Source organism: Aethina tumida, chromosome 2, assembly GCF_024364675.1.
Source record: "Aethina tumida isolate Nest 87 chromosome 2, icAetTumi1.1, whole genome shotgun sequence".
NCBI classification, from domain to species: domain Eukaryota; kingdom Metazoa; phylum Arthropoda; class Insecta; order Coleoptera; family Nitidulidae; genus Aethina; species Aethina tumida.
The window spans coordinates 38,156,995-38,183,510 of record NC_065436.1 but is presented as its reverse complement, the minus strand read 5'-3'; the positions used below and the strand labels follow the sequence as shown (position 1 = coordinate 38,183,510).

The 26,516-nt window shown below is 30.9% G+C and overlaps 1 protein-coding gene across 2 annotated transcripts in view; it reads right to left on the bottom strand.

The window, feature by feature from the left end:
• The window catches only part of LOC109596811 (heterogeneous nuclear ribonucleoprotein L), a 117,669-nt gene that overhangs the window by 2,333 nt on the left and 88,820 nt on the right, over positions 1-26,516 (bottom strand). The window contains exons 6-10 of one of the 2 annotated variants that reach the window (XM_049963340.1): positions 22,007-22,081; positions 20,832-20,894; positions 735-979; positions 332-670; positions 26-233 (exon numbers count right to left, since the gene is read on the bottom strand). In XM_049963340.1, the coding sequence (XP_049819297.1) occupies positions 26-233; positions 332-670; positions 735-979; positions 20,832-20,894; positions 22,007-22,081 (930 nt within the window). The remainder of the gene's footprint in view (positions 1-25; positions 234-331; positions 671-734; positions 980-20,831; positions 20,895-22,006; positions 22,082-26,516) is intronic. The other variant, XM_049963341.1, reaches the window with a different exon arrangement.

Here is a 26,516-nt window from a genome sequence, read left to right as displayed (position 1 = left end):
TGGACAAATTGGTTTCAAGTATTACCGGGACTCTCGATGGCGGCATGATTACAGGCCATGACTGCAGCTACTGCATCGTTGGTGTTTTCGAACTCGAGCAGACCTGAACTCGATCGCTCCGACTTCATGGGGAACAATTTAACGGCCTTGGGTGGCACCACGTCGTACTCGCGGAACACCTGGATCAGCTCGACCTCCGTCACCTGTGGCGGCGTGTTGAAGAAGTGCAGTATCTGAAATGGAGAAGAACGAATGTTTTATGTGCCGCGTGGAATTTAGGGTCGATTTCAGGTGTAGTGTTGGCGGTGAGTGGTGCGTGCGCGATAATTACCTTGCTGGGTGGTTGTATGCGATTTTTGCTCGCCATTGCGGGATTCATGAATCTGTTGTTCTTGTTGGTGATGTATTCTTTGTACGAGGGGGACTTGTCGGGTAGTGGATAGGGATTGGTGACTTCGCTCAAGTACGGCTGTTTACTGAAGGCCAGCTGCAGTTTGTGTTCCTTGGCGTCGTCGGATATGTTGTTTTGGTTGTTGTGGTTGTGTGTTAGGGGCGCCGCCCCCGTCAAGCCTACCGACACGTTGTTCAGGTTCTGAACGCACCGTTCTACCGCTACGCTGTCGCCCATCTGCACCATCGCCGTGCCCTCCTTTGACTTCAAGAACTTTATCTGCACCAACCGACATACAAATGTTAGACATGAACTTAGGAGTTCTAGGAGTAGAATGACTTACTCGTGCGACGTTCCCGTAGAGACACATCAGGTTGAACAATTTGTCGGCGTTCGTTCGCAACGGATCGAGGCCGTAGACCATGAGAACGGCGCCCGGTTGTTGAAACTGTGTCGTCCGCTGCTCCCGGAATTCCGTCGTGACGGCGGGCGGTGCGCCCTTCCTGTATGTCTCGGCGTTGAATGGTTCCGCGTAGCCGGGGCCTGTGCATATTTCCTCGTAACGCGGTTGCTCGCTTGGATATGGATCTGAAATTTAATAAAGAATTTTAATAATTTTTTAACGAAATCGACACAACACATTTAAATATGTATTTAATTTGCATATTTAATTACAGTCAAACTACGATAATTCGAACCATGATTTGCCAAAAAAAAAATCGATTTATTAAATAAAATACATACACAGAAAATCATAAATGTGTATTTATCATGTACGTATGAATTAAGCTAGATATTAAAAAAGATACTGCTAAAGTATTCACTACTTATCAAAAATAACATTTTGGAACTTACAAAATATTTAATTACATATAAAGTTTTTATTTTAATGTAAAAAAGTGAGTTATTTGTGTTTGACAAAAGGATTTATATATTCATTTTCAAAAAAAGCTGCGATTATCCTTTGTCGACATTTTCATACATAGGTTTTCTTACAATGCCTAGTCGTGGAATATAAACATTACCACGGTAGTGGTTGTCTTTAAGACATTTAATTAAAAAAATCCTTAGTAAAGTGTACTTCAATTTTGAATTTAGGATGCTGTAATCATAAACACCATAAAGTAAATTGTAGGAGTTTCCGGCATTATTCTAATCAATCGATAATTGGGCTTGGAATTGTTGCTGACAGGGGATGTCGTTCGGTCATAAGACAGGTATCATCGGAAAAGATGAACTTCTAGCAGTTTACCTGTGACAGAAAAAATTCAACTTACCAAAGGTAGTTCCAAATTCATAAAATAATTGTTTCACTACTGATATGGGACTGAGAAATTTCAAATAATACATCTTGTTTTTGCTTTCTTTTCTTCAAATCAAATATTTCACCATTCAATTAAACAATTTATTTTTATACAGTATAAATATGATTAAAAAAATGAAAAAATTCAAAAAAATTCTATTAAATTTTTCTTATCTATAATTAAGAATTTGTATTACCCACTCAGATAATCCATTTATTATATATTAATCCATATACAATAGTTTTAATAAAAAAAAATTAATTGTTGAATATTTGATAAACTAATGAGTAAAACAAAAAAAAAAAAAAAAAGCTTTTGTGAAATAATACATACTACAATAAAGTACAGAATTCAAAGTTTTAATTATAATTAATTGCAAAAGTTTCTGTAACTTAAAACTTTATCCTAGTTTAAGTGGCACTCAAGTTAATCTTTTCAAGATAGACAGACAATTACTTAAAGAGAAAAAGCGTTTTCAATAATTTTTTTAATAACTAACCGTTCGCCAAATGAATAACAAAGAGTGTTAAACTTTGTGGTCAGCCCGAGCCCGAAAAATTTCGATACAAATGAGTTTCCGTCGAAATTACAAAGTTAATCCTAAAAGCACACAAAACGAAGTTAAAAACTTTGAAGTGCGACACCGTGAATGGAAGCTGCTGGAAACTTTATAAAACTTCGGACACTCTCCGAAAGTCTAGACAATTGCGTTGACGTTCGTTATAAATTTAAAACAGTTTTAATGGACGGTCACGCAACCGTCATACAAAAAACCTGTATTTCCCCTCTGTCGTTTTCATTTCCATTTCCGGGGTAAATGTATCTGTACGAGTTAATTGAAAATTTTATTTTTGATCAAAACAGAATTGGAAACGAATGAAATTAAAAGCAATTTTCCGCGTTTAATTTTACTATTAAAACTTGATAAGTCCGTCATAATTAATGGCGTTTTCCGAAAATAACTGAAACGCAAATGGAAAAGTAATTGTAAATGTGAATCACAACATCCAAGCTAATTTAAAGGAATCAATGTTTAATTCAATTTTTGTGCATGGCACTGTTGGATCAATAACATTTCGATGCAATTAAATTCCAGTATCTTCTTTCGGGTATTGTGACTGAAGGAATTATTCATAAGGAAGAATCCAAGTGGATTAATTCCCTTTGTTACGATATTCCTGCCTTTAACATTACGAAAAATGAATAACATTTTAATGGTAAAATTAGAAAAAAAAGGGAAGGAAAGGAATATTCAGCCACAGAAATGTTCCCCTTTGCATCGCAATAAAAATTGTAATCGCAAACAGACACGTAGAAAACACGAAACAGACAGATAAGTGGAATGGAAACCAACCAAATCAGTGTGGCATAATCATACATTTATTATTCTTTTATCATTACATCCGCGTTACGTTTGCCTCCGCATGTAAATGTGTGAAATATTGAGTCGGATTATTATTAACATTCGGGCAAATCCAGAAACGAATAAATAATTCATGAAAACTGCAGGTGTGGCAAATTTTACGCAAATTGACAGCTTGATGTACATTTTACATTTTTGTGAACGTGTACGATTTTCATTGTGTCACCCACATCAACGGCGGAACAAATGCGAAATCGGTCTCACCCAGTGCTGTCAATTTATATAGGGGGTTGGAAATTCAATTTAATGTAAATAAAAACGTGTTTTCAACGTTTTTAGGTCACACATTCAATTGGGGATTATTAAAAAAGGATAGTATACAGGATGATTGGTGTTTTACTTGAAAACCCTCTCCGAAAAAATAATAATTTAATCATTCTGAGGGAAAAATACACTAGCATCCTCCCAGATGGAGCATTTTAGTAAAAAAAGCACAATTTTTTCTAACTAATAAATGAAAAAAAAAAAGAAAATTTGTCAGTTACAAACAAGTGCAAAATAAAGGAAAATATGTATAAAATATCTGTATACAAGCGACAATAAAATTAAATTTTGCCATCAAATATCATTTAAAAACTTTTTATGTAGTTTTTACAATAAACTAGACACAAGTAATGGAAAATGTGACCCTTTCAGTTTCCCATTCTAAAGAGAAACTTCAAAATTTAAGAAGACATATTTCTGCGTTGTGAACTATCGTTTGAAATGCGGATTAATAAGTGGACTGAAGTCGCGGCCTACAATTTTGAGCACTAGAGTAAGTAAAAATTTTTGCAGTGAACAATATGCATTTAGCAACAATAACATTGATAAATGTATAAATTCGTTCCTCCACCTATTTTTGGCTATAAAAATTGAAAAAACAACATTAAAATTGATTTTAAATTAAAATGTTGATTTTTGCTTGAATTTTTTATGCAAAAAATTGTTATACTATATGTATATTTTTTTCAGAAAGATCGTTAAAAAACAGCACATTTTCATTTTTCAATTTTTTATTCATTTTTGAAAATTTAAAAATTTTTATTAAATTATTTTTATCTTTTTTTTTTGTATTGGTCGGTTGAAATATCTTAATACTATTTTTTAGATTTCTCCTTGAAATTTTTAATTCAAACGTTTCGTTTTTTTTTTTCCAAATTTGTAAATATTTTATCAACAATAATATTTTCAAATATTTATATTATAATAACAATTTCTTTCAAATAAACAAGATCATAACATTTCTGACCATTTTTTATTTTTAATAACAAATAATCAAATAATAGATTAATGAATAACATATTTTAAATAAACAATTTCATACAAAAAAAGAATTAACAATTTTTATTTTTAACAAAAATAAATAACAACGAAACCTAACCTAGCCTATTATTCAGAAAGTTCATCACAATAAAAATATTTTAAAAAATATGTAAATAACTTAATTTTACATTTTTTTATTAAATAAAATAAAAATTACAAAATTTTCAAAAACTCATAAAAATTGAAAAATTACGTTATTTACAATTTTTTTTTTTTTGTTTAAAAAAAATTCTATTTTTGAATTTTTGATGAACTATTTGAAAAAAAAAAAAAATAGGCATTCAGTATAAAAAAAGTTTTTCGTAAATATTTCAATATTTTTCTAAAATATTTTGATTTTTTTCAGTTGACCAAAACAAGTTTTTCATAGTGCCTAAAAATAGAACAAAAAAAAATATATATGAAAAAAATATTCATTTTTTATGAAAAATGGTTAAATTTTCAAAAATTCATAAAAAATTGACAAAAAATAAAAATCAATTATCGAGATTTTTTCAAATTTAAAATTGATTTTTGTCTTAGAAATACTTATTTTTTTACTTGATCAAAATATACTCCTTTAATGCACGAAGAGTAGAATAGGCGAAGCCGTGATTTTAAACAATTACCATAACATTTTTCGTATAACACAAATCTAACGTATTTTTAACTGCAAAAGTTGTCGAGATTTTTGAAAGTTAATAAGATAGAAAAATCCGCCAGTACATTAATAAAATTTAAAGTTTCAACTTAGAACGTTTTTGACAATTTAAAAAATGTAACAGGTTGTTTGACTCATAATAAACATCAAACATTTTCATAAACACAAACGCTTGCCAGATTCTGTAAAGCGATTCAGGACGTGAAATATGCCATTAAACGTTTTTATTTTGTATGGCCTCAACAACAACATTCAAGCGGATCGTCCAATAACACGGAATCAAATAAATCTTCATTAAAGTTTAATTTAACGGATGGCTAAATTAAAACGTTGAATTTACGACTGTAGCCCGTGAAATTATCCCCAGGGTTAATTATGAATAAATTCGGATTAATTTCCCGTTATCAACTTTTGAATTTCATTTAAACGTTTACGAAAAAGATCGAAGATAAACAAAAGGGGGAAAAATTTCTATTTGTTTCATTAATAAAATACGAAATTAAAAAATTGGAAATTCATGAAATTCAGTACGGGTATTATTATACAGGGTGTAATTGAATATGAAAGCAAAAAATTTGATATTCAAGTGAAACATCGGGAAGCGTCTCGCCGCGTCGTTTCGTGTACACTTTTAATATTCAACCAGAGAGATTCGAGCGTCGTAAAACCGTCGACAAATATGACATCCGAGCGGGTTATAAATGCTACACACACCGCAAAGTGTATTAGTAGGTACGTATGTAAATGCGGACCGCAAAAGTCTTTGTCGCAACGGGTCGTTGAGGCTTTAAATGTAAATGTGGGTGGAGATCGAGATTGCCTGGTTAGATTCGAGATTGGACATGAAAAGAAGGCCAGGCCATTGTGTCCTCCGTTTTCGGGACCTACTGCATGATTAATGGACGGAAAGGAGGATTCGAAGAGGGCGATCCTGTAGAATTAATTGACTCTGAACTGAAGATTTTTTCTAAAAAACTATAGACTGACTATCTTTATAACCGTTTGATCCCGTTTAAACAAAAACAAATCGTTTCACGTGAAAACAATTTTTCTCCGCGCAAATAACTCTGCATAACAAATATACATTTGAATAGTTTCCGACCGTTTATAAATTACGACAATTTCAGCTAATTGCGAACAATCTGTAGTCGTAGTTTGTTTCGCGCATTAATAAATACACGAACACAATTATTCAGATTAACTCGTGCTTTCTAAAGTCTAATTGGTAAACATAATCTATTATATGAGTGGAACTAATATTTGCACCATTTTGTGAATACATATAATAAAATTTTTTATTCTCGCATTCACCAATATTATAAATCAAGTTAATATTGAGGAAAAACTTTTGATTAAACCATTTAGAAATATTTTAACCATGTTACGATTTTTATAAAATAATTTAATAAGTATTTATAAGCTGGAATTTGTAGATAAAAAGTAGGAAATAATATAATAATAATCAATTATAAAGTTTCTTAACACGCGCATCCACCATTATTTAAACCAAATCGAAACGCTAGTTTAAAAATGAAGAAAAATTCTAACTTCTACAACCACTATGATTTTTCTATAAATGTTGGCACAAAACTGAAAAATCACAATTCTAAACTTCGACGACCAAGAGTTAGACCTGACCGGGAAAACAGCATTAAAAAACTGCACACTTCTCAAGCAAAACCTAATTTTGGCTACTGGACGTCATATAAGTCTAAGGACTCAGGAAAGAGAATTGTGGGATGAAGAGTGTGTGTGAAGGTCAACATTGTTGAACATTATCGATGGAATTTGGAACCATATTTTTAGACGACAACGCAATACCGCACAGAGCTAGGGTTGTCCTCAACCACTTATAAAATGCCCAAATTGAACGTTCATCCACCAATACCAGACTTATCGCCTGATCTGTCTGGGATATGCTTCGAAGAATTAAGACAACTTCTTTCAGTATTGTGGATGCTTTTCATTTAATATGTGGGAACAATATTTCTTATTTATTTTGTAAAATAATTTTTAAGTTGCCTGTTTAATTTCTCATTGATATTTATTTCTTTTATTACAATTCTACTATAATATTACAATTTTAATTTTTAATAATTAATCATTTTGTTCTAAAATAAGGTAATATGCTTAACATTTTGCGATATGTTTATATATACAAAATTGTATAATTTCCAAATTTCAAAACCATTACAATTAATACAACGGATACTATTTATTAATAACTAAAATTTGCATGAAAATGTAACATAAAGTTTAGTCATTTTGTAGGTTCTGAGTTTGCCTTCTATCTTAATTCTATTATTTCGTGCCGTTGTTGCTCAGTTCATCCTAATTAACAGGCTCTTACCAAATAGAGACGCTACAAAAGTTACAAAGCCCTTTCATACACAACCACTCATAAACTTTAATGCACCTTCAATTACAATTGCCATTAAAGCTTTCTCTACTACGATATAAATATAGCCATTGTCATTTTTATTGTGTCATACAACAGGAGCTTATTCCTAGAAACTCCCATACAAAGAAAGCCGAGAGAAACCTCGTTCGCAGAAATGAAAAATGATGTGAGGCCTCGTCCAATTTAAAATGCTACCGACATTCGCACGTGCTGAGATAAAAACCTACCGGAGTTATAAAGCCGAGTGTTAAACGGGCCGGGGATTGATTAGAAAAGGTTCGCGTCCCATTAAATATTGAGACACCAGCTTCGAGCCAAAGCGACGAACAAAAGCCGAAGAACGCCTTATTTCTCGTCGGACCGATTCAAAATTCATAAGTGGCATCCTCCGCAACCGCCGCAATTTGAATCGGACGCCGGTCCCGGCCGGGGTATACGGAACGATGAAACTTTAATGATGAAAGGGGGATTGGCGTGAAGGCGCACACGACATCGTAAACGGATGCCGAATTGTTTTCGGGAGTCGTCCGGATTGTCGGAAGTTGACCTAACACCTTTTTGATTAACGTTATGATTTTTTATTTTCATGGAAAGAAATAGGACATTACTGGTGTCTGTACAATGGGTCTTTACTTGCAGTGTTCTTAATATTTTTTATTTAAAAAATGCACTCGTCACAAAATGTATCGCAACAACAATTAATTTTTGTCTAAAAATGATTATTTTTACTTTCTAAAACTGTTAGGAAATGCCAAAGTAACATAACTTAGAAATAAAGGTTTAGTGCATAAAAATTAAAAATTAAAGAAAAATCAGCAAAATAATAAAAATAACAATAAATCTCCAAAAATGAGAAAAATCAGGATCAGCTTATCAAGAGTATCTGGAGCGATATTACGGGTTCTTATGCATCTCCGTAGGTGGTGGTCTGGACTATTTGCTGGACAATCTAAAACTAGAATTCCAACCTCTCGCAGGTAATCTAAAGTTATTCTGGCAACGTGCGGGAGAGTGTTGTCGTATATAAGAACAAAATTGTCGCCTATAACAGGGACAAACGGTACTACATTTTCTTCAAGAACCGCTCTCATATACCGAATAGCTGTCAGAGACGAAACACTATTAACTTCGTATGAGCTTCACAATTTCGGGTTCCTTGCACTGAGTAAATATTTCATCTTCGTGTCGATACACTGGAATGTGTATATTAGATCTACTAAGTGAAAATCTGGACTCATCCGTGAAAAGGATATTAGCCCAGTCATGAATATCCCAATTAATGTGTTCTTTTGCAATCTTGCGCCACACGGTGTTTCCTGGTTAACAATGGTGCAGTAACAAGCATTTTGGATCTGACTCCAAATTCTCTTAACCTATTCCTAACGGTTTTAACGGATATTTAAATATTACGGATCCTTGATAAATCGTTTTCCAGTTGCCGAGCTGCAACAAGCCGCAGACGCAATGTTTGTATACGGAAACAAAGATCATTTACAGGCATGGTACACCTTAGATGATCGGGAACTGACCTTCTAGTGTACTCTCTTGTTTCTTTAAATCGTTTTACAACATTTAAAACGCTAGATTGGTTGATTCCCATCAAATCTGCTACATATGGCCCCGATTTTAAAGTTGATTAAAAATAAATGAAATGAAAGAGCAAAAAAAAAATATTTAAGATCTTTCTAAAATAGGTAACAGGTAAAACATGAGAAATAATAATAAATAAGAAATTAAACCAAAGGGATCCTAAAATTTATTTTGCAACATAAGAAATTTTGTTCCCACATATTAGATGAAAAGTTCACCATTTTTTTAATATCGAATAATTCCGCCTCTGCCTCCTAATTCAGCTTGTACCGTATGTGGCATACTTCTTATCAAGTCATTCAGATGATTTTGATCTTCCGTATACTGGTAAGGTCAGATCCTCAAGTAACATCCTATACCATTATGAACCCACCTTGCGATATGCGTAAATTTTCTGCACATAACGTGAATTTATTTTTTGTCTTGGAGGTCTCCAGACGCACTCTGACCTACCTAAATACTCCAAATCTGCTTTCATCTGTAAATATCGCTGTATTCCATTCTTCATGCCACAATTCTCTTTCCTGACATCAAGCTAATCTCGCTGCACGATGGGCAGACTGAAGGGGTAGTACCCTTATGGGTCTCCTGCATCTTTTAACCGATTTAAAACTGTCCTAGGACTTATATGACGTCCAGTCTCATCTGTCTTCCCAGTCAGATGTAAATCTTGGTTGACCTTCTCTAGTCCGACCTCGCAAATGTCCAATCTCTATAAACCATTGATAGAGCCCGCACACTGCATTAAATGCAGCGGCCACATCAACTTGTCCTGGGTCAGCATGAAGTATTGATGCAACGTGATATGGATCAGTCAAACTGACTATCAGTTTAGTAGGTAATGATTGTTCATATTTATCCTCATTAATAATCCTGCAATCATCACTGTCTTTTGTATTTTAGACTATTATTATCTTTATAACTTGTACATCATTTTCGTTACATCTTCATTGTTTTGAATTGAATTATAGTGGGGCCGGTGTGTCGGAAGTTTCTGTTCCGCCGAATCGACTAAATATCTAATCCTACATAACCAACAATAGGTACATAAATAATTATTATGCATGTTTATGTGTATACATAAATAAATATAAATAATTTATCTGCAATATATTGTGAAGTTATTTAAATTATTTTCTTAGAAGAATAAAAAAATATTTATCTTGGCTATTTTAACATTGTGTGCTTGGTTAAAATAATAAATATGACACAAGTAACACAAAATAAAAATAAAACGAATGCAACAAGAACATTTTTAGTAACACTAATTAATTTCCACTTGCACAAACAAAACAGAAACGTCCAAGCGAGTAATGAGATAAAAATCGCGTAGTAAATCTTTCCTAGGATTTTATGCGTTAATTCACATTAAGCAACAGTAAAGGATGATTTAGTCTTCCAATAAATTAAATCGTAATAGAATCGTAAACCGGGTAATTCATTTTAATAGAACAATAATAAGGCAAAAGAGAAACGGACCGCGATTTATTTGAAAACACTCTGAAACAGCAACAGTCCGCCGTTTGGGTGGACACGGTGCGCGAGATAAATCATCCCGTCGCGGCCGTTCTATATTTAAAACTTGGCCGAATAAATTTGTAAAAATTTGTATTTACACTCACACACTCGCAAATGCATTCACTTGATTTATAATTTATTTCGGACGGCATCTCTGACGAAATTGGAGACAGGCAATGTGACTCATCACGGTTTACTATAAACCGCGACAACAAACGATGCGATTCGACGTGATTCATATTTTTTGGCAGCCGTAGATCTCGTCCAATTTTTGTTTACTAACACCCGACTTGTTGGCCTATTCCGTTTCAAATAGGCCGGTCGATTCTGGTCCTGATTTAATATTTTGATGGAACTGAAATATGCTGTTCCACGAGCAATAGTAAATATGCTGGTAAAATAAATTATTATATTTACACGTTTTCAAGATTACTGAAGCAGCATATTCATGCCAACCTTTTTACAATCGTATGAATTAAAAAAATAATAAAACCATCTTTAATGCGTTACAAAATTATTGTAATTTTAAATAAATTAACAAAAAACAATCTTAAAACATTTAAGATTCAAGAAGAAATGAATCTAAAACTTATGTTGTTATCTAAACTTTAAACAAAGGTAACTTTCACTTCTATTTGAGCAGTGGTATGTCAATTTAGAGTTAAAAGAAGCATTTTCTTATTATTGTTTTATTTTATTTTAATACCTTAAATATTTTTAACATTAAAATACTTCATTCATACTATGTGTGGAGTAACAAACAAATTTAGCTGTGATAGGCTCGTGATCACAGGTGAACGACATATTTTATATTGGTCAGTTCGGAAGGGTCGGCCCGTGTTAATACTAATACCTACCTCACAATTAAATAATACCAATTATAATGTTCATTTTTATACTAAATTATTGAGTCCCAAAGAATATTTTCTTAATATTTGTATAAAAATATTATTTGGATCTTTAGTTTTGAATACATCCCTTTCTACAAACACGTGTGCGCAAACAGCTCATGACTATTGTTTACTTCATCCGTACCTTATGTGAACACACTAGAGGTCATCTTGAGGAGCTGTCAAAGATTAAAATAAGAAATTTATATATTAAAACGAATAAATATTTGTCTATAGTATTCTTATATCAGTTGGAGAGGGTTGCCTGGTGTTAATACATATCTCACAATTAAATTTGTCAGGGTAGCATCCAGGTTAAAAATTTACGACAAATATACCAATTATAATGTTGATTTAGAACCTTAGAATGAATAACATTTTACTAGGGATATTTGTAAATTTAGAATTAAAAGAAACACTTTGTAATTACTCTTTGATTTTATTTTAATAAAGAGTACTTTACTCAGCAACAGTTTCCATTGACTTATGATGTTAAAATAAGCGAGGACATCATAAGAAGACTAAAGGAAGACAATATAACCGTACCTTGTTGTAACAGGTCTTTTTATTGACTTGTAACACATTCTATAGATCAACTAAATTTCGCTCAAGAGTGTCTTGTTTAGTGAAGAGTCTAGGTTCTCTTTAAATAAATGATTGTTGTAGATGACCAGGAGAACGTTACGCACAATGTAATCTAGTTCGATAATAGTTTGGGGAGACATTACGGAACTGGTTGTCACTGCTGAAGGAAGTTTAACGGCTGATAGGTATATAGGGGAAATCCTAGAACCTCATGCTTTTCTCCATTTATTGGTGAAGAGAATTGTCAGATATTACCTTGTCGAGGTAAATATTCCGCTGATAAACTGGCCAACTAGAAGAGGAGTGAAGTTTAATCCGATTGAACAACTGTGGTTGGTAAGGCATTGATCAGGAAATCGCATGTGGTCAAAATACTCCACTCTTTAATAGCATTGCATTTTTTTCATTTTTGTTAATTTTTAAAAATATTAATAATTTTGTAGCGCAGTGTGGCATGTCAAAACATGTATCACGTTTTAATTGTTGTTTCGTCATATTAAATTTTTAATTCTATTACCCATTTTAGGTTGTTCCTAAACCGAAGAATTTTCAGTTGGAAAACGGATTAAACATTGCTAACATGTTCCAGTGTTTCTTTGTGTCTGAAGAAAATTACCGACGAAAAGGTCAAGGTTAAAAATGTGTTCAATTGCGAGACGAAAGCACTTCATCAAAGTCTTATTCGAGCAAACAACACACATCAAAGACTTTATCGTTCACAAAGGTGGATAAAGCGGCAATTAATTCGAGTAATCGGAGTGCGCTTAATAATTTTTAATGGAAATCCACACGAATAAATATTTAAACGAAACTATGACGGAATGTAGATTTTGTAGGTGGCTGATTAAACTAGAACTTGCACAGCCAATCAACAGTTTCCAAGCCGAAATACCCGCTGTCCCATTCGTTATTAGTTTTCGGAGTTTAATCCGTTTAATAATGGAGCCGTTTCGCGGCGTCTTTATGATTTACGACGTTTCCGTATAGATAAGCCAATATTACCTCAAAAGTCGTCGATCGGTAATGCACCGTCCTACAATTTAATTAAACTGGGATTATTATTGCTTATCGTGCAAGATTGATGGAGTTCATTTTTAGCAACATCAAAATAGTTATTAATAATTAATTATTGAAGGCTGAAATTGCGCGTTTAATTAAATATCTGAGTCAATTTGTGTCGTTAAATGAGATTTTAATATGACACGCATTAGCCACTGAAGAGATATTGAAAGGACCCACGTTCGAGATCAATTTCAGACTTACTGGATATTTCCCCTGCGAAATTGATTATTTGCACCCCCGATTTGTTAAATAGTCGACGATTGAAGCGTCTTCAACATTCATCACGGTGTCAGACGTTGATGAATATCCCCATTGAGAAAAACCGAAATCGACATATTAGACGTAAATTATTCAAGATATATTATAAGTACGTGTGCAAGACGTTGAGGATGCGTGTCACATTGTTAAATGTAACATGTGACATTGATGGGGTTGATTATCATGGTAATAACCGAGTTAATTGCAACACACAAACCCTTAACTAGATATTACGTATTAACAACAACAAAGACACACACAGAAACATATTATGCGGGCCTAAACAATCAGTAATTAACCCGCACTAACGTTATAAGTGATGAGTTGATTTTTCCAGGTAGTAAACTATAAATTGGTTCGTGTTCCAGTTTGTACACACCAATTTTAGCTTGGCATCGTTTTTGCCCGAAGTGACGTCAGTGATTTCGCTTTGTCGCGGTTTGGGGCGATCAATCAACGATGCTGCTACTGCCTTTGCTGCTGTTGCACATTCCTTGACTGCAAAATGAAACTTCCCACTGAGTCTCGAAAATAATTAATAGTCATCACGCTCTAATAATAACCGATATAATTTATGGTTTAGTGGCTTTTGAAACAACTTGTAAACTACTGTTCATTTTCGAATTTGAAAAGGGCACGATTACAATAAATGATGATTGAAAAATGGGTGTCGACAAGTTTAAAACGCACACGTTTAAAAGTCGCACACAATTTAGCTGGACCGGAAAATGAAAACTGACGAGGAAAATAATAAATTGTTAAATTCAAACTTGTACAATTCGAGTTTCCTAACAAACTTTAAAATTCATTTGGATAACTTACAAGTATGAGTGAGGAAATAGTTTTACGAAGTGACGACAACATTTTGCCATTGAAATTTAATATAAAACTTATTTTATAGCAAGTACACACTTTGATAATGAATTATAACTGTTTTTATTCGAAATAAAAACACGTAAGTTATTTCAAAACTGATTTAAGAGGACAATAAACATTTAACACATAACGGTTGTGACTATCAAAATTATTTTATGAGGTGACAACATTTTATAACTGAAATTTAATTTATAGTAAATTTTTTAATAATGCTTTGCTTATAGCAGCACTTTCAAAATAAAATTACAAATTAATAATAATTTTACATACAACAATAAAATGTCTTGAACTTCTTCAATTAAATGAAAATTTTTTGACTAAACTCTAAAATAAAAACTAATTTTAATAACAAATGAATTTAACACAATATATTATAATCGCAGTATTTTTATTCAATCACAATTTAAAATTTGTTTAAAAATACGAAATGCTAGAAAATATTAGGTTGATGCAAAAATAATCTCGGTTTTTAACTATTAACTTTAAAAGGCCATGACTTATAATAAACTTTATTAATCGAAATAAACACCTTTTGAAACAACACATTTTTGTCTACGAGAAATAAGCTTATTTATGCCGCTCCTCTTGGTTTTTAAAATATTTCTCATCCAAAAATTTGTCGAGGTGCTTGAAAATGTAGTGATCAGTGGACGAGAGGTCAATGTTGGGCACATACATCGAAGCTTCTGGTACATTTCATCTATTTGTTGGCAGTATTTCTCAGCCGCAACTATTTCCCTGGGATTCAGGAAGCTGTGGTGGATAAAACCGGCTGTGGACCACCAAACAGTCACCATGATTTTTCACTACTGGGTAATTTTTTGGATCAACATTATGCCATACGTTCATCAGTGGTCCCTGGGCCAAACGCATTGTTGATGTCACGAGTTGTCTCGGTAGTTTTTATATTTTATACTTTGTATACTTTTTATATACTTTATATACTTTATATACTTTATATACTTTATATACTTTATATACTTTATATACTTTATATACTTTATATACTTTATATACTTTATATACTTTATATACTTTATATACTTTATATACTTTATATACTTTATATACTTTATATACTTTATATACTTTATATACTTTATATACCTTATATACTTTATATACTTTATATACTTTATATACTTTATATACTTTATATACTTTATATACTTTATATACTTTATATACTTTATATACTTTATATACTTTATATACTTTATATACTTTATATACTTTATATACTTTATATACTTTATATACTTTATATACTTTATATACTTTATATACTTTATATACTTTATATACTTTATATACTTTATATACTTTATATACTTTATATACTTTATATACTTTATATACTTTATATACTTTATATACTTTATATACTTTATATACTTTATATACTTTATATACTTTATATACTTTATATACTTTATATACTTTATATATTTTATATTTTATATTTTATATTTTATATTTTATATTTTATATTTTATATTTTATATTTTATATTTTATATTTTATATTTTATATTTTATATTTTATATTTTATATTTTATATATTTTATATTTTATATTTTATATTTTATATTTTATATTTTATATTTTATATTTTATATTTTATATTTTATATTTTATATTTTATATTTTATATTTTATATATTTTATATTTTATATTTTATATTTTATATTTTATATTTTATATTTTATATTTTATATTTTATATTTTATATTTTATATTTTATATTTTATATTTTATAATTCATATTTCATATTTTATATTTTCGGCATCTTGAAAGCCCTAAAAAACTAGCGAGCATACTTAAAAAGAAAACGAATAACACAGTCAGATATAGCAAATAATGCGTTTTAAAACTAAATATAGCATGACTATATTTAATAAAAAAAATTTATTTACAATTTATACATAAAATTAAACAATATAAAAACCTAATTATAATTTATTGAATTTTATAAAGTCATTTTACAATTAACATAATTTTATACATAATTTTCTTCTACAACAACTAAACCATTTTAATTATAAATTATGCATTTGTACCATGTGAAATTGTTTTCAGAATGCAGTAAATTTTTTTATAGCCGACACTTATGAATATAATACCTTTTTATTCAATTTGGTGAAATTTTTTATAATTTTACATCAATTTTTAACAAAAATAAAAGCACTTTCATTCAATTATAAATTAGTAAATTGATTTTAAATCGAATTTGAATTGCGATAGCTAAAATATTTATCGTAACCACTGCTGATACCGGAGTAAAAAATTTTATCTTCATAAATAATGAATTTAACTAGTTAGATAAAGTTTCTTTATAATCTCATCCGTTTAATATTTTATCTTTATCAATAATGAATTTAACTAACCCGATAAAGATAAAGATAAAATAATAAACGACGGAGAACATAAACAAACTTCTGTAATCATAAAAGTGTGTAATAAACGATTGAAGTTGTATTTATCCTTCGATATTACACCGTTTAATGTCGCACTTCAACCAAGATGACTCCGTTGTAATGTGTTCGTATTAGTTTTAAGTAGTCATTCGAGCGGATCCCGGTTTTACTAACTATCATATACGGAATTAAACTGGGATGGGGCTGACAAAACGGTTTGAAAATTATTTCACACTCAAAGGGAATTTTTCAGTGCACGTCTCGTAACTACCTAAAAGTGTAACGGATACGTTTCATCCCGAGATTCCGTAATTTATATAGGGAATGTCTGCACGAATGTTTGCATAAAGTTGTGAGCAAAAAAAAGGCCGTAATTTATCGCAGAGATACAAAATGCGAGTTGCTAGCGAAGATTCAACATGCAACTGATTTATGAACGATCTTAAAAGAACTTCATATTAATGTGATGAGATGTTCTATGTACTAAATCAAATTTAAATTATCTAATGAATTTATCTAAAAAAAAACTATTCATGTTTGTGTAGAAACAATAAAAATAATAAAAAACATGATTTTTAACTTGGAGTTTCCTCCCTCCAATTTTTCGTATAAAGTTTTGATTTAAAGCCCGGGATCTCGACGCTAGCACGCTCGTATTTCATCCAATTGGACAAAAATAAAAAGATACTTTTGGAATTTATGGATCGACAAACGTCACCGGTCTTTTCAATCCCACATCGCGAAGATGTTCGTTGTTTTCTCATCCGGTGCAATTAAAAAATACGTTTTTACACCATCACGTCGGACAAAGGTTCATTTTTTTAACGTCTGAAAACAAAGCCTTAATAACGTTGCGTAAAAATTTTATGAGTTTGCCGTGGGGTGGCCAAATGTAACGGAAACTTTCTCAAATCTCTTTTCTCCGTTAATGAGCTTGTTTTTTTAGTCGGTGCCGAGTCATTGTTTCAAAACACACAAAAGAAAACGGACTCTCTGGCTTCACACTTTATGAACTGATAAGAAAGTTTTTGGTTGCAGTTCTCTTAGGACAACGTTATCGATTAAGTAATTTAAAACGCATTAATATCGGATGGGTTTGTTTTATAGTTTCGATTTCCCGTTTAATGGGACAAAATTATTGGAAAAACGTGAACGATCAACGATGACAAATTTATGTAGCAGTGTCATATTTACTTGATCCTAATTCAGTGGAAGACGAGTTAATTTACGTATTTATAAATTATTACCACCTTCATGTCATAATAAATGAAGATGTGAAAAGTGATAAATGAGATATTAACTAAAAACTACATTTTAAAGGATAGACAAAAACAAAATATTGAATTTTTATTAATTTTTAGATGATTGTCTGTTCACAGTTTGTGATCTAGTATGAATTTAAAAATATATATATTTTTAAGTGTTTCACTTCATTTTGTATATATATACAGTAACCGGAAAAATAGCACAAAATTTAAAATCAAATATCTTGTAGGAAATTTAAAAAATATAAAATATTCCAATATTCAAGGTTTTCTTTACATTTTTGTAACACATCTTAAAAATGACGAATTCAAATATATTTATATTTTGTAACACTATTTAACAACAGTCTTAATTTATTTATTCTTAATAGATTGAATATTATATTTTTTTTTTTTAGTATTTTTTATTTAGTAACTCATTTTCAATAGAAAGATGCATGTATATACATCATGAGAGATCTAATGGAACTATTTGTCAACGATTATTTATTAGTTACATGGATTTTATATACAGTGTCAAAAATGATGAACGTGTCTACTCGCGTATTGAGACGGAACATCAATACCCCGTTGTAAACAAAAAAGAAAGATATTATACATGCAATTATGTGGGCCGGCCGGACTGACTGGAGGGGATCATTTGGTTGTGCTGCGTTTAGCATGCAGTTTGTCTCCACAGACGAGTCGGTGTCTTTGAACACCTTATTTAATTGTTTTTAGTTTTTTTTATTTATGTATTTATTTATTTTATTTAATTTTTGAGATACATTTTTATTTTGAAAAAAGAAGTTTATTTTTAGAATATTAATTTTGGTTTTTGATATACCTATCCTACGCATATGGAGAGTTACTAAATGCATTCGCAAGATTAATTTATATAGCACTAGCACGACGCATTGTCTCTGAGAGTGGGGATTCCTACTACCGGCAAAATTTTACTCTCTTTGTCGTGCATCCATCTCTTACAACAACCAGACACGAAGAGCATTTTTGGCACTGTATACTAATGATCCAAAGCATATATCCAAAGTTGTTCAAAACTAATTAAAATATAATTATAGATATATGCCACGACCACAAGTTGCAAATGTCCTTTTCTTTGGGAAAAGTAATTATTTAAGATCAATTTGTCCATTTCTCAGGCAATTTATAGGTAGCATTTAAAACAAGAGCCATTCATCGAACGATTTACGTACATCCCCGAAAGTTTTTAAGTATTACTCAGTGAGTGTTCCATCAATGAGAGAAAGTGATAATAAGAAAATGCCCGGATGTAGTACATCACTCCCTTCTGATCCCACCACAATTACAGCATCTTCTTCTTCTTTCCAAATTGACTAAGTTTTACACTCAATATTAAAAGTTCTTCTAGCATTACCCATAATTTTTTGAGTTTGAGATTTTCAAAATGTATGTATTTCTCATAACTAGTTACAACCCCATATAAGAAACTGTTTATTTTTGGCGTAAAAACCTCATTCCGAACACACTTTTTCGCTTTTCCATCTGTCGTTCTTTCAGTTCAAGTGGAATCCATTTTCCAATCCTTTCCCAATGGCTTTCAGGTGGTCAGAAATGACTTTCCGAGTGACATTCAACTATTCTGCCATCATCAGAGCACGTAAGTCCTGCTGAGAATTTCATAACTGTTTCTTTTGATTACATAGGAAAATTATCGTATGTCGTAAATGCTGTTTATTTGGGTTTACACTCGATGTGTTTACCACGGAAAAAAAGTATGTTACTAACTCGTAACCAACTAAATCAATATGACGTTTTGTAGTGGAGTGTACTAACAACAAATCAGCGTTTTGCGGTTCGTCAGTACCAGCTTTTGACAATAAAGCGGCATTTTAAACTTGCGCACCTAGTAAATCCTATTTGAAATTTAAGGACCGACATGAATTCTCAACTTGGAACTTAATTTGAAACGTCCGTTGCCGATATCTCGTTGAATATATAGTACATCATTTACAGGCTGTTAAAAAAAACAAATTATACCTATTAAGATTTTAATAATTTTTTATTAAATTATGTGTAAATTATTTAAGGAATTTTTTATTTTCGTGAGCAGTGACATTGAGCATTTATTTTGTTTAATATATAATATGAGTAAAAGTTATTTTGGTTTATGAACCAATTTGTAGAAAGAATATAGTGTAATTATTTTAAACAAAGTGTATAATATTTTGATTGTATGTAATTAGAGCTGTTCATTTTTTAATTAATGCTACTTATGTGACTACCACAATATACATTCAATTATTCCTATTCAAAAACATTGACGTTCGTGACGATTATTAATCACCTAAAATGATCAAGTACCTTGTGACAAGACGTTAGAAATACAATGGATGTGAAACAAAGATAAGACTTGTCAACGTCTAAAATTCATAATGTTAATGATACTCTAATACAGGACGAAGAATTAAGGGAAAACTGAACTTTTCACTGAACAAATGTGATATACAACATGAAGCATACGTGTTAAAATGATTAAAAAAGTTTCTACACGACAGAATGATAAAACCTCTCATGTTTACTATTAACCAAAGTAATAATTTCGAATTACCAGAAAATATATGCAAAGTTAAAACTAGAAAGAGCCGTTCTGCACGTGAAGAGAGATAAAAACCCTCATCAGACCACTTGCACACCTTTCATTATTCATACCCCCAGTTAGGCGGACGCATAATGCGTTACGTGACAACGCCTTAAGGACGAGCGAAGCGACCGGCAGTAAATAAACATCAATTAGCCGCCAAGAAAGCGTAATCCCACCGGTCGCCCGTTCTGGCACCCGGTGCGCCCTGTCTGTGTATGGTGTGCACACATTCATTTGCCGCCCCACCTTCGCCCTTAAGTGGGGCGCATAACGCGGTCATTCATTCAAATATGACTGACCTTCGCATCGATTTTCATCCCCACCCGCCGCAACAAGTTTTCCCGGGACGAGCGCCGTTTTTTCTGCAATCAGAACGTTCTTTTATAAATAACATTTTCTTTATATGTAACACTTTTATTTATTGTTAGTTGAATCATCTTTTTTTCGGCGAGTTTTTCGATTTTATTTATTAGTTTTTTAATTGTTAATTACTGAAAGTTGTCTTTTGGCAACATCCCTAATGGAAGATAAAATATGCGGAATTAAATTTCATAGTCTCGTTTTTGTAGTATTCTAAGTAAATTTTACTATTTTGCGGGGATTTAAATAATCTCTCTCCTTCATATTCCGTTAATCCAAAATAGACCCGTACAAACAGTCCTAAACGTTTAAAATCCAAACAGTCACTATTAAAAGAGACTTAAGTCAACAAATATCAATTAGACCCTGTAGTAACAGGCGTTTCGCTCGTACAGATTACAATAAACATTTCGCATTTATTGTCGTCTATAATTCCGGATAATTTACACTGAATTTACATTTAAACAAACGACATTTTAATTATGGGGGAATGAGAGAATTCATCCAAATATTTAGTTTAAAACATAGTTTTCAGTTAGAACGAAAATGTGAAATAACAAAGACTATAATAAACAATTCCTCTTTTGACGACAGTAAATCCGAATTTACATTCAATTTATATTTATACAAACGGCATTTTAGTTATTGACGAGGGAAAAAATTAATTTGGAATTATTTTTTTGATTGGAAATGTTTTGTAAAAAGAATAGTTTTTGTTTTTAATGAATTCTGACAATTTATACTTTTATTTGTGCAAACTACATTTAATTATTGGAAAACTGAGAAAATATTCCAAATATTTTAATTACAGTATATTTTTCTTAATCGAAATATGATGTAAAAAAACTGTAGTTAATTTTGTTAATTTAACTAACGTTAAGTAAATAATTACTACAATATACATTAATAAATCTGAATAATTTATACTGAATGCACTTTTATAGAAATAACTATTTCTAAATTATATAAATGCCAGTTAAATTATTGGTGAATGCGCGGGTTTTAATGATGAAAATACATTAAAATTAAAAATAATTCAAGTACCACTTAAATGATACACTTTTTTGACGAAAACGTGAGGTAAATTAATTAAAAATGAAAAAGAAAAACTTACTGTAGGGCTGCGGTCGAGATCCGTAATGTGGTTCCTGCAGTAAAGGTTGCGGCCTTCCATTAGTGTTTTCTTTCACTGCAACAAAATAAGATCCTCATTAAATTAGGTGCCACGAACGGGGTTGATTAGGCGCGTTCATGAATAAACTAAGAAAAGAGCGGCTCCATCCCCTTAATTGTTATTGTTCCGGCTAACGTAAATGATTTATTAATGAAGAAAACTTATTTTTCTAATGGGTACGAGAAAGAAGCTTTATAATCGAAACAATTTCCTGCCGTAAGAACGACGCCGGTAATGGCAAAGAAAAATACAGCAATTATTTTCATTCGGACGTCGCTTGGAAATGGAATTAAAGCACGAACAAACCGTTAACGATCTGATAAAAAGACAGTGTCTCTTTCCTGTTATCTCGATTGTGAATCTGTCGTTGCCAATTTTTAGCGTCGAGTGTCGTTTAATTTGACGATCTGTGTTCGATAACAAAGGAAATTGGAGAATAATAAACAACTATTTTTTATGTATTTGAATAAATAAAAATGAATGTTGTTTGAAAAAAACAGCGCCGGGGAAAAATGTTTTAAATTCGTAAAATTGCGTATAAATTTCTAGATAGATGTAATTAAATTTTATACGTTTTCGATTTGCTTTAAACGATGGCCCTAATTAATTTTTACGGGCAATATGATTTTATTTATTAAATTTTCCTATTCAATGTTTATAAATTTAATCAATTTCATTATTTGATAATTTATAAAAGAGATTTTAACACCAATTAGTAATTAGTTTTGAAACATTATGCTTTGTAGATTTATTTTCAATAATTTTAAAATAATTTAATAAAACATATTAAAATCTTTACAGCATAACATAAATTAATGAGTTTGCTATAAATAAATTTAAGATAAGACTTAAGTTATCTGACTTCAGTTCAGTTCAGTTAAATCATAGAAAGAAATTGATTTTTGAGAAAAAAAACATTTTTAATTTTTTTTCAATGCGACGAACAGTTTTAAAAAATTCCCTCATAAAGCTCAAAAGCTCATAAATTCATCGAAAATTGAATGAGAAATTCAAAAAAAAAAAAAAAAAAAATAGTTTCATATTTTTATCGTTTTAGTATCCGGTATTTAGCTCAACCGATTCACAAGGTGCTGAGAATAACAATGTTTACTGATTTTCAATATTTTTTGATTTATTCAGAAACGGTAACACATAAAGATTTGAAACTTGCAGCATCGAAGTATTTTATGAGTATCAACATTTCCTGAAATTATGAGCCTGACACCTTTCTGGGATCGATTCGGTATTCTTATAGTCCCATGGCCTTTGCTAAGAATTTAGAATATAATTCAAATCAGATTTTGGTTATCTGACTTTGTATTTCAATTATATATAATATTTAAATATTATTAATTATTTATTGTGCTGATTTAATTAAGTAGTATTTTTTGTAAATTAAGAGGTTAAGAAAGAAAAATATAAGTGTAAAAGTTTGTGTGGAAATAAGACAAGCTCATAAGTTGAGATTAAAACAAATAATCTAGTAAGTTTACGAGATTAATTTAAGCAACCTTAATGAACGTGCATAATTAAAGAACTTCCCAGTTATAACTATAATCATGTTCGCTCCAACGCCTCAATATAAATTATGTTCAGGCGTTCACCAACCCATTTCCATTTCGAAAACATTATGTAAATAATCCATGTATCAGCGATGGAGCACGATCATAAAATTCCTCGTGAAATTGTTAATGAACATTTTTTTTTCCTATTCGCAAATACATACGGTTTTTCACGCCCATCGATGTGAAAAGTGCCATTCCGAAAACCACTTTGCGAATATAATACCCGGTTTGATGCGTTAAGGGATCCACAACAAACATTAGCTCTCGAATGTTTCTTTGTTTCCTTTTTTCCAAATGTAAACGACAATCGTGCCTTGAGCTATTAAAAACTACACCATCAACATATATAATATTATTGTCTAATTTATTGTACTACACTAGTTTACATCAATCGTATAATACTTTTACGTACTTATACTTATTTATAGGGAATAAACAGAAAGCTCAATTAAAACCAAGACCACTTAGAGGAAGGTTAGGCAGGTAAGTAAATGATTATTAAATGGTATATACCACAATTTGTTTTGATCAGAGGAAAAATAACTGCGTTATATTTTAGAACAATGGGAGTGTTTTAAGAGTCGAATTTCGGGACTAAGTTTAGTAAGCTAGACAAACTTTAAATTGGGATTCAAACTTCATTGAATGGCTTCGTTTCCAGCCAGTTCGTCCCAGAATTGTGGATTCTTGCACGATTTACTGCTATCTGTGCGCTCCTTGTTAAGATTTATTTGATTTGATAAGGGTGTGTAAAATTAAGAACAATAAAGTTTTCAGCTCCACTTTAGCGTTCGCTCCGGGCGAGCGCCGCAATATGACTTTAAGTTTTTATATTTCGAAATATCATCTGCTCAACCTCGCCGAACGTGGCTACAATGTTGCAAACTCAAAACAATAAACGTGCAAATGGTTAAACTCATAATCTCGGAACCACTCGAATGTGGAGTGCGATTATGAAATGGCAATTCGGTCCGAATTAAATTTAATTAGGACGTCGTTGAAGTGAAGTTGCGCGTAAAAAGTTAATTATGAGAAAAACAGCCCTTTGTGCGCGAATAATTGACGGACTTCAGTGTCGGATTGTCTACCGTTATGCCGTTACGCTGCAAGCTTTTCCGTTTAATTTTCCTGCGTGCTCCAATTATTAATGGACGGTGTTTCAGCGCACGGAAAATATGTCGAGAAATGTTTACGTCGCTGAATTATTTCCATTGCTAATAACAATAAAATTTGATGTCCATTAAAACGACCGTGACTAATGTAAATTATTTACGTGCACCATTTGAATTATATCCGGCTGACATGCAAAAGGTAAACGACGGTGACATTAATATTTCTAATAAATATGCCAATATTTTAATATTTTATCGGATGATAAAAAAAATGGGTGCTGAAAAATTATCGAGTTTACATTTTTGACACGTTTCGTATTTATTTAATGGTTTCACATTAATACTTATTATCGTTTCCATACACGTGATCCAAAGTTTATAATTGGTGACAGACTTGCTCTAGAAGTGTTTCACATTTTTGTTGATTTATATCATTAATTAAAAATATAATTATACAGTATAACAAATAGTGGGGAAATTTTAATAAGATGTTTATGGAGAAGGGAAAAAATGTTTTGATTTAAAATTTTTAGAGCAATTACAACTTAAGATTGAACTACTGTCCTAATTTATTATGAAGATAATGACATCAACTTTTATATTTTTAAATTCTACATGTAACTTTGCATGTAGGAGCTTTACATTGTCCTGTACCTAAACATAATTAACTTTGTTATTTACGTTTTGTACATCTTAAAACTTTTATAAATGTTACTTGCAATGGAAAACCATCTTTCGATTAGTATGTGCCGACGATCATAATCACCACTAGCAATACGTATAGGAAAATGAGCGTTATATTTTATTTTATCTTATGTTTCATATTTATAAGAAATTCACTTCTACCGAAACCGGCATGAAATTATGTTAACCGCTTTGAATAATTAAATTTGATTAATAAACAAATTTTTAAAACAAAAAATTAATAAAATATCCACTTTTTCTGAAATTTTTTAGAATTTTTAATAGAAATAATTTGGTAGAAATTATCAAAAGTTTAAATATTAATTTATAATTATATTAATAAAAATTCTATCAACTTTTAATAAATAATTAAATGTCTTGAATAAAATCAAATTTCAAGATTTGTTTCTTTTTCAACAAATAAAATATAATATTTTTTAAATATATTCTCTAATCGATTAATATTATTTAATATTTAACAAATAAAAATGAAATTTGAAGATTTGTTTCCTTTTTCAATAAATAATTGTCAAATATATTTTTTTAATTTTATCGCACTTTTAATAAATAAATGTTTATATACATTTAATTTACAATATTATAGCAAAGAATATTCATAATACATACAATTTCCATAGTTGTTGCCTATTTATTACATACAACGGTTTGTGACTGCAAGAAGTTTATAGTCTTACAGTTAGAAAACGTAGGGATTTGAATAATTATTGAAACTATTAGACAAGACTTAAAGAAGATAATTCACAACCCCATATTCCTGGTCGAGACCCGACCTTAACAGTGAACCATCGCAGAACCTGGCTAAATTTTTTGTTAGAGAACACGTCAATTGGGTAGAAGCAGATTGGGAACGATTTATGATTACAGATGAATCTATATTTTGTATAAACACATGCGTTAGACACGTTCGTGTATCCATAGCCAAATGAAAGATATGCTCAATGTAACTTCGTAAATACCACCTCATTTGGTGGACTTGGTGGTGATAAATAATAGAAACCTCAATGTTAATTTTGGACATGTCGTGCCATATGATCCTTTTATAAGTTCTAATATTTTACTAATGCATGT